General features: G+C 37.0%; 1 protein-coding gene across 1 annotated transcript; it reads left to right on the forward strand.

Annotated features, from left to right (window-relative positions):
- Positions 1 to 4,042: 4,042 nt before the first annotated feature.
- LOC113770710 (protein CELLULOSE SYNTHASE INTERACTIVE 1) lies at positions 4,043 to 7,911 on the forward strand. The gene is made up of 2 exons (XM_027315263.1): positions 4,043 to 6,302; positions 7,483 to 7,911. The coding sequence occupies exon 1, from the start codon at positions 4,541 to 4,543 to the stop codon at positions 6,269 to 6,271; it is 1,731 nt and encodes a 576-aa protein (XP_027171064.1). The 5' UTR covers positions 4,043 to 4,540; the 3' UTR covers positions 6,272 to 6,302; positions 7,483 to 7,911.
- Positions 7,912 to 8,160: the final 249 nt, after the last annotated feature.

Below are 8,160 nucleotides of genomic sequence, written 5' to 3' on the forward strand. Positions count from 1 at the left end.
GCTTAGCTGCTGGAAAATTTGCAGGTTTGGTATAATCAGCTTTTGGCTCCCAAAAACCCAGAAAATTTCTGGAATTTCACACAAGAATGTACAAGATATTTCCAGAATCAAGAAACAACAGAAGTTTCTTAAATTTTCCCCCCAAACAGCTCACAATCTCTCGATTTTAAACAAGGACAGTTTTAGGTGGGACGAAGCTTCAAGATTCGAGTTTGTTGCTTCAAGAACTTCAAGATTGTGTTTCAAACAATCAAGAACTTCAAGAAATTTGGTACTTCAATTCAAAAACTCAAGAATTATGCAAGGTCAGTCCAATTTTCGGTGCAAATTCCCGAATCACAACCAAACTCTAACAAGAACCCTAAACAACGACTTCGATTCTTTAAACAAAATCACGACTAGAAGTTTGTTGCAAAAACTAATGATTGTATATCATTTTTCTTGACACAAACTTTCATGAAATCACGATACAAAGTCATACAAGTGCTGGAAACAAGAACGCATGCAATCAACAACAACTATTGCGGACAGATTCAAGAACGCGAAACCCTTGTTTTGGTCACAGCTAGATAGACACCTAGCTGCTGGAAATTTGCAGAATTTCGCTGGGGCGTTTTACCAAAGGGACGTGAATTAACAACGAGAATTAACGATATAATCTGGACAAAAAAAGAAAAATAATGGCTGGAAATTTCGGACAGATTGTTTCAAAAACCAACTAGAAACAAGGCAAGACACGATGAACACTAAGAAACCCTACCGCTGGAATTTTTCTTGTTGAATTTTCTGGAATAAAACACTAACAACCAACACAATTTAACACCAAAATCTAGACTTAAACACAATGAAAACAACAGAAAAATTAACACGGACAGATTGCAAAAGAATAAACTAACGACAAGTAGAAAATTCAAGGCGCGATGAACAAACAAGAAACTCATGAGCAAAAACAATCCTTAGCGGTTCTAAACGGCAACGTATGATCCTAAAACTTTCACAAGACTAACGAATTGCAGAAACACAAAAGATATAACCTGAAAAATTCACCAACTAGTACGCTATTATCCTTCTATAAGAAGGAAAATTGTATCACGAGTTTTCATCTCCCATATCTGTTATGTTGCATTATCCTCTCTTTGATCATGTATACTTGTATATATACGTTATAAATTTTATTTCTTTGAATCTCATTTTCACATACTCGTTACCCCTTCAAGACATTATTTTTGGATCTCGCAAATAATGGGATTGGTACCAACTAAGCCCTGAAGGGACATTTCATCCCTCCCGATATCCCCTTTTGGTTTAGGTTTTACATTCATATCCAAACATTCAACTGTGATAAGTTTAATAGTTAGATTAGGAAAATTCTGACTAAACCTCACAACCAACTTAGATTAGGTTAAAAAGGTGCATTAGGTTTGAACCGATTGAACTTTTGTCTTCTCTTTCTTTAATTGTGACTCTCAAAACTTTTTTTTTTCATTTTTAAAGATTTGGAGTAGTCTAAAAAATGGGATTTATTGTATTTTTAAAAAAAAAATTTGGTGATTTAGTACATTTAAAGTTAATACCAAGTGGCGACTTCTTTTGTTTTAAAAATCCATTTTTAGATTATTTTTTGGGCCCAAACTGTCACATTTTTAAAAGTTCCATTTTTGGCCCTATTCTTCATTTTAAAAATAAAAAAACACATTTTTTCATTAAACCTTTTTTATTTAAAAAAATGGGGTGTGACAATCTTGCCTCCTATTGCTTTGCCAGTATATGTGGTTTTCACAAATCTATATATGTATGTTGTACACATGTTTGGTCCGATGGTAGTTCAGTACCCGTTGATTCCTTAATTGACCTAATTGGGTCTCCTCTTAGAATAGATTAAAGTAGGAGTAGTAGTAGTAGTAATAAGAATAGAGTAAACGGTAACAATTGACAAAAAAATAAAGAACTAAATGAATACATGCTTTGCGAGTTTGTCAACACCATTAAGAAAATCAATACGATGAGTAAATTGTCCACATTTTAGTGAAACATAGGCAATAATATCTTAAGACCTACAAGGTGGTAACTAATCAAAATCCCTCAGGTGCTACAAGAAGGCAACTAACAGAAAAAACAACATGATTATTAGGGAGAGAGGGATAGGTTGGATGGTACAGGAGATGCGAGTGTAAACGACAGATTCTAGGTTTGAGTTCTTCTACTTATATTAAAAAAAGGGTTAAATGCAAAAAACCCCCAATGAACTATATACCTTGTTGCAATTTATCCCCAAAACTATGTTTATAGGCACTTTGTCCCCTTTCATGATATTATTGGACCAACTACTCCTTTTATTTTAAGCATTGTTATTTTTCTTTTTTCCCTATCATTTTCTTTTTAAATTCTTCCTTTTTTTTTTCTTTAAGCATTGTTTAAATAAGCATATTAGATTAGTCAAAATTTGTTTATTTCTTAATTCTGTATGTCAATATTTTTATAAAAAAATTCTATGCAATACAAGATTTTTTTTTCCAAATATTGAAGTCAATGTCATTTAAGAAATTGAACTATTCAAATATATAATAACAAAATAGAGATATTGATTAATCAATTATTAGTAGTATCAATAACAAAAAAAACTACTATTGCTGTTTATTCTTATCTTTTTGTTTCACTACAAATAACAATTCTTAACTTTTCTTTTTTATGTGATATATAATATGTTATTTTTATTATAAGTAGTTGAGTAATTGTGAACTCTTAATTGGTTTATAGGTAGTTAAATTGTTGAATTACTAGATTAATACACTTTACAATATACACTACATATATTTTGTAATAACAAAGAGTTTATGACAAATTATTAAGAATGAATTTAACAAATAAGCAAATTAAAAAAGCAGTTTAAAAAATATTAAAATTTTTTATGTAAGTCTTTTCGCACGGGAGGGAAACATTGGTTAGTTCCATGAGAGAAGGAGAAAAAGAAGAAAATAAAAGGAAAAAGAAAAGGGACAAAAGAAAAGAAATGAAAAAAGCTAATAGAGAAAAAAAGAAAAAATTTAAGATAGTAGGGGTAGTGTTGTCCAAACATATCATTCAAGGGGGCAAAATACCTATTATTATAGTTTAGGGGGTAAACTGCAACTGGTTATATAGTTTGTGGTGATTTTTTGCATTTAACCCTAAAAAAAATTGTTCAAAGAGCTATCTTGCACTCTTTGCTATGATTCGAAATTGTGGAATTGGTTATGGTCTCTTAGGCATTGTTCTACCTAGGTCATGATCAATTGTAACAATATTGTACAAAACACATTTTTTAGCAACTTTTAAGTATTGTTAAAAAAATATGAAAACAGGAAATGTTATGTAGAATACAATGAACACATAACATAAGTCCAATATATTTGTTTATCATCTTGAATATGTCTAGTATTTAATTTTTATTCCTATACAACGTCTTCAAATATCATTTAGAGACTAATTTTCATATCTAAATTGTAAAAACGGTTTTATCTAAAAGTTAGTAAATCCTTAACATTTTTAGTGGTATATTTGATGATGATTTCCTATTGTCCTTTACATTAGGGGTGCAAAGCGTATATTCTATTAGTTGAGGCGGACAAAGTGGAATTAGCCGCTAATCTTGTAGGGTTACATTTACACGTACTCTTGGCGGGTCTGCCCATTGTGGCGCGTACTCGAACAGAGTATGTACACAGCCCCCACAATTACAGTTCACACCTCACTTTCCTCACTCGTTCGGTCGTTCCTTGACTCCGCATTCACCCCAACATCAGCGCTCAACTGCGGCACGGAGTCCTCTCGAAATAGTCAAAGTTAAGCTTCTCTCTTTTCATCAGTCCCTCCCAAAATACTCAGAAAGAAAAGTCTCCTCCCAACCTCACAAGACTCTCAATCACTAGTACTCTCTTCCAGTCCAAAACCCCACCAACATCCCTTCTGTTCTCTCCATCCATTGCTTCACTTTTCTCCATTCTTCCACTCCCTTTCCTCTACTCCCTCCACCCCACCCTCCATTCATCCCATTTTTACACACACTACTCACATGTTTCCCCCCCTCATTGACAACACAATATTGAATATACCCTCACCAATTATTTCCCAAAAATCCCTTCTTAACCATCTCAAGAAAAGTGAGGAAAACCCCCCCTCCTCCTCTCCTCCTCCTATCTCCCTTTACCTCCATTCCTCCCTTTTTTTCCTATTTTAACACACACAACACACACTCCTCACATGTTTTTCCTCTCATAATCCAACAAAAACCTCCCAAACAAATTTCCCAAAAATCCCTTCTTAAGTAACCATCTCTCAAAAAAGTGGGGGAAAACCCCCCATCCCCTATCCCTTTCTCCTCCATTCCTCCCTGTTTTTTTTCTTACACACACAACACACACTCCTCCCATGTTTTTCCCCTGCACTATCCCACAGAAAACCCTCCCAGATAAAATTTTCAGAAATCCCTTGTTAAACATCTCTAGAAAGTGAGGAAAGATAAAAGCAGCCAAATTAACCCAACCCAAAAGGCAGAAGGCAAATGTATCCTCCCTCCACAAATCCCACCTTGCCGCCACTTAAAGAACCTCCGGCGGAGACTCCGGCGGAAGCCCTTGACAAAATAACGCGGCTTTTAACCAGTCTTCTTCCTTCTACACTTTCAATAACTTCCTTCACATCTAGATGGCAAGTTCTCCGGTCAAAGCTTGCTTCTCTCAAATCCATGCTCTCGGAACTTTCCGATTCGGCTCACTGGTCGGATAATCTGCTTCTGCAGTCTCTTCTTCCCAATGTTTTCTCGACTCTTCAGCGCGTTCAGACGCTCTGTCAGCAATGCTCAGACCCTTCTTTCACTCCGGGGAAGCTCCTCATGCAGTCCGACCTGGATATGTGTACTGGCTGGCTGTCGAAACTGATTCATGACCTCGACCTTTTGCTCCGGTCAGGGGTTCTCCGGCAGTCCAACGCCATTGTCCTCTCTCACCCCTCTGTCAATTCTTCTAAAGAAGATTTATCCCTCTTTGTGAAGGACCTGTTTACCCGGCTACAGATCGGCGGAACAGAGTTCAAGAAAAAAGCCCTTGATTCGTTGGTTCAGTTGCTATCCGAGGATGAAAAGTCCGCCGGATTGGTGGCAAAAGATGGGGAGGTTAGTTATTTGGTGTCGCTTCTGGATATGAATGCTAATACTTTTATTCGAGAACAGGCTGTTTTAGCCGTTTCTATGCTTGCTTCCAATAGCGATCAATCGAGAAAATGCGTATTTGAAGAGGGGGCTTTGGGCCCTTTATTGAGAATTATCGAGTCTGGATCAATGCCGTTGAAGGAGAAGGCTGCTATGGCTGTGGAGTGCATCACTTTAGATGCTGAAAATGCCTGGGCTGTTTCGGCTTATGGAGGGGTTTCTATTCTTGTAGAGTTATGTAAGTCTGGTTCTTCTGTAGCTCAGTCCCACGCAATTGGGGCTGTGAGGAATGTATCCACAAATGAGGATATTCGTTTGGCTTTGGCTGACGAAGGGGCTATACCAGTTTTATTACAATTGCTTGTTTCAGGTACTGCTTCAGCGCAAGAAAAAGCAGCTAATTGTGTTGCAATTCTTGCTTCTTCGAGCGAGCATTTTCGTAATTTGTTGTTACAAGAAAAGAGTTTGCACAGGTTGCTTCATTGCTTGCACGCATCGTCTAGTTCGGATACATTAGAACATATTTTACGGGCAATTTATTCGCTTTCTGGGATGGATTCTGCTTTTAGGATGTTATCCGCATCTACCACGTTTATTGTACAAATTGCTGATCTTATTAAGCACGGAAATGTTATGTTGCAGCATATTTCTGCTTCGTTGCTAGCAAAATTATCGATAAGTGAGGGGAATAAGAGGGCTATCAGTGGGTGTATGGGGTCTTTGGTGAAGCTGATGGAGTCAGCTAAGCCTGATGGATTGCAAGAGGTGGCTGCCAATGCATTGGTTTCACTGTTGGCCGTGAGGTCTAATAGAAAAGATTTGGTCAAGGATGAGAAGTGTCTGATGAGACTGGTTCAGATGTTGGATCCAAGAAATGATTTTGTTTCTAAGAAGTTCCCTATAGCAGTGGTGGCAGCAATTATGGCCAGTGGCAGTCAGGGTTGCCGGAAGCGGTTGGTGGCGGCTGGGGTTTATGGGCATCTTCAGAAGTTGGCTGAGATGGAGGTTATCGGAGCCAAGAAGGCCTTGCAGAGGCTCTCCGGCAACAGGCTGAAGAGTATATTCTCAATGACTTGGAGGGAATAATCAATAAAGTGACTAACCCCCGCCGATACAGGTAATTTTTCTAGATAAATCAAATCATTAGTATTTGTAATCGGCAGCTTAGGTAGGGTCAAGTAGTCAACTATGCCCAATCATCAACATGACGAGTCTGCAGTTTTACGCCTCTGGGATTGTCATTAGTATGCGCATGAAATAACTGTTTTATTAGTCTTCTATTGCCTTTCTGCCTTTCCTGATATGAAGACAATGTTGCCCTTCTCCACTCACGTATAAATGTGATTTGAAGCGGAAAAATGGGTCAAAAACTCGTTATTGGTCATAATAATCAGGGGACTTTTTCTTTGGAAAATGTTTAATTTGATCAGATCAGGATCATTTTGTAGGGGCCCCAAGAGATGATGAAACCTATCTTTTGGGCTGCAATAGGGACAGTCTTTTTTGCCTCTGATCAACAGTAACAATTTCTGTTGGCTTAGATTTGGTCAAAGAACAGCAGTGGAGTGTTAAGCTACCACATTCATCTCTTTTCATAACCGAAATATAGGCTGAAACTACCAACATTGAAGGGGAAAGAGAGAGGGGGGGGGGGGGGGGAAGCTGGTAGCTAATTGTTAAGACCAATAAAAATATCTCCTCTAGATATGCCCACAAGGTTAAACTAAACTTTCTTACACTACTTGTCATGTGTTTAGCAAATCATTGACTAACTTTTGATTGATGAGTTGTTTCTCACAAGTGGTGTAATCATTTAGTGCATTTTTCTTTGATTATTTGGCAAAGGAGACCTTTCATGTTATCGGGGGATTGGATCTTGGAAAAAATTGAGTGAAGCCTAGGAGTTAAAGGGTCTCATTTACTCAACTTAGTATTGGGTTCAATTGCCACCAAACACTCTCCCGTTTTCTGGAAAGAAAAAAAAAAACTCAGGTTCATCGGCAGCATATATAATAGTTAAAACAAGGGATTGGATCTAGCTAGTGAATACTTAATATTTGCGCAAAGAGGAATCTTGATTTATACAATTATATATCATGCTAAGGCTATATAGTTCCAAAACCATGGTATGGATATGGATGTTATAATTGCTGGCTCATGATCTTAATGAATATGTACTGTTGGTAGGTGTATTATTTATAGGGCGACTGTATTACACGTGAAGGGCAAACTTCTTATTCGATTCAATCTTTTTGTCTCCTAAACTGCATTTTTACAATGGTTTGTTAATTATGCAGGAGTTCCTTGTTTGGATTTTTCTAACTGTCAATGTGGAAGCTACGATTCCTGCACATGTGAAACAAACAGTTATATACACATGGTATACCCCAAAATTTTACCTTATAAGAAGTAATATATTATCCTTGAAAAAAAATTTGATTATTCTAAATCATATGACAACGGCATGGATGCGGTTTTTAGGATGTATCCTTGTTTTTCTTTTTTCATTTATTTTTTTAGTTTGACCTTTTTGGCAAAAAGGTTTGTGTAAGAAAAGCTAGTGCTGCTGCTGCTGCTGCTGCTGCTGTGTGATTTTTTTTAGTCATTTTTTCTGGGTTCTAAACTCATGTTTGATAATGTAAATGAAGTGTGCTTGTGTTACTCTGTAATGGCCAAAAGCACTAGTGAGAAAGTGTGAAATTCGATCTTTTGCTGTCTTGTGCTCATTTCCTTTGAACTGGAATTTTTCCTTTCATACTGCTGGCTTCCTTCCTTTGCGGGATTGACATTACTAGATTGCTTCTTTTTGACTTGTGATCATCGAGTATAAAATACAGTAAAATTATTTTTCAAGTGATAGTTCCCTTCCACCCCAACTGATAGGCCCCTTTCCTTAGCAGGCAGTTTTCTAGAAGGGGCATTGAGATGGGCTTCTTCTATATTACATGCCATGTTATAAAAAGGACGGATTATTT

This window comes from Coffea eugenioides, chromosome 5 (assembly GCF_003713205.1).
Source record: "Coffea eugenioides isolate CCC68of chromosome 5, Ceug_1.0, whole genome shotgun sequence".
In the NCBI taxonomy this organism is placed as follows: Eukaryota; Viridiplantae; Streptophyta; class Magnoliopsida; order Gentianales; family Rubiaceae; genus Coffea; species Coffea eugenioides.

What these genes read in the sequence shown, in the direction of transcription:
- LOC113770710 (XM_027315263.1), top strand. Translation starts at nt 4,541, where the DNA reads ATGTATCCTCCCTCCACAAATCCCACCTTGCCGCCACTTAAAGAACCT.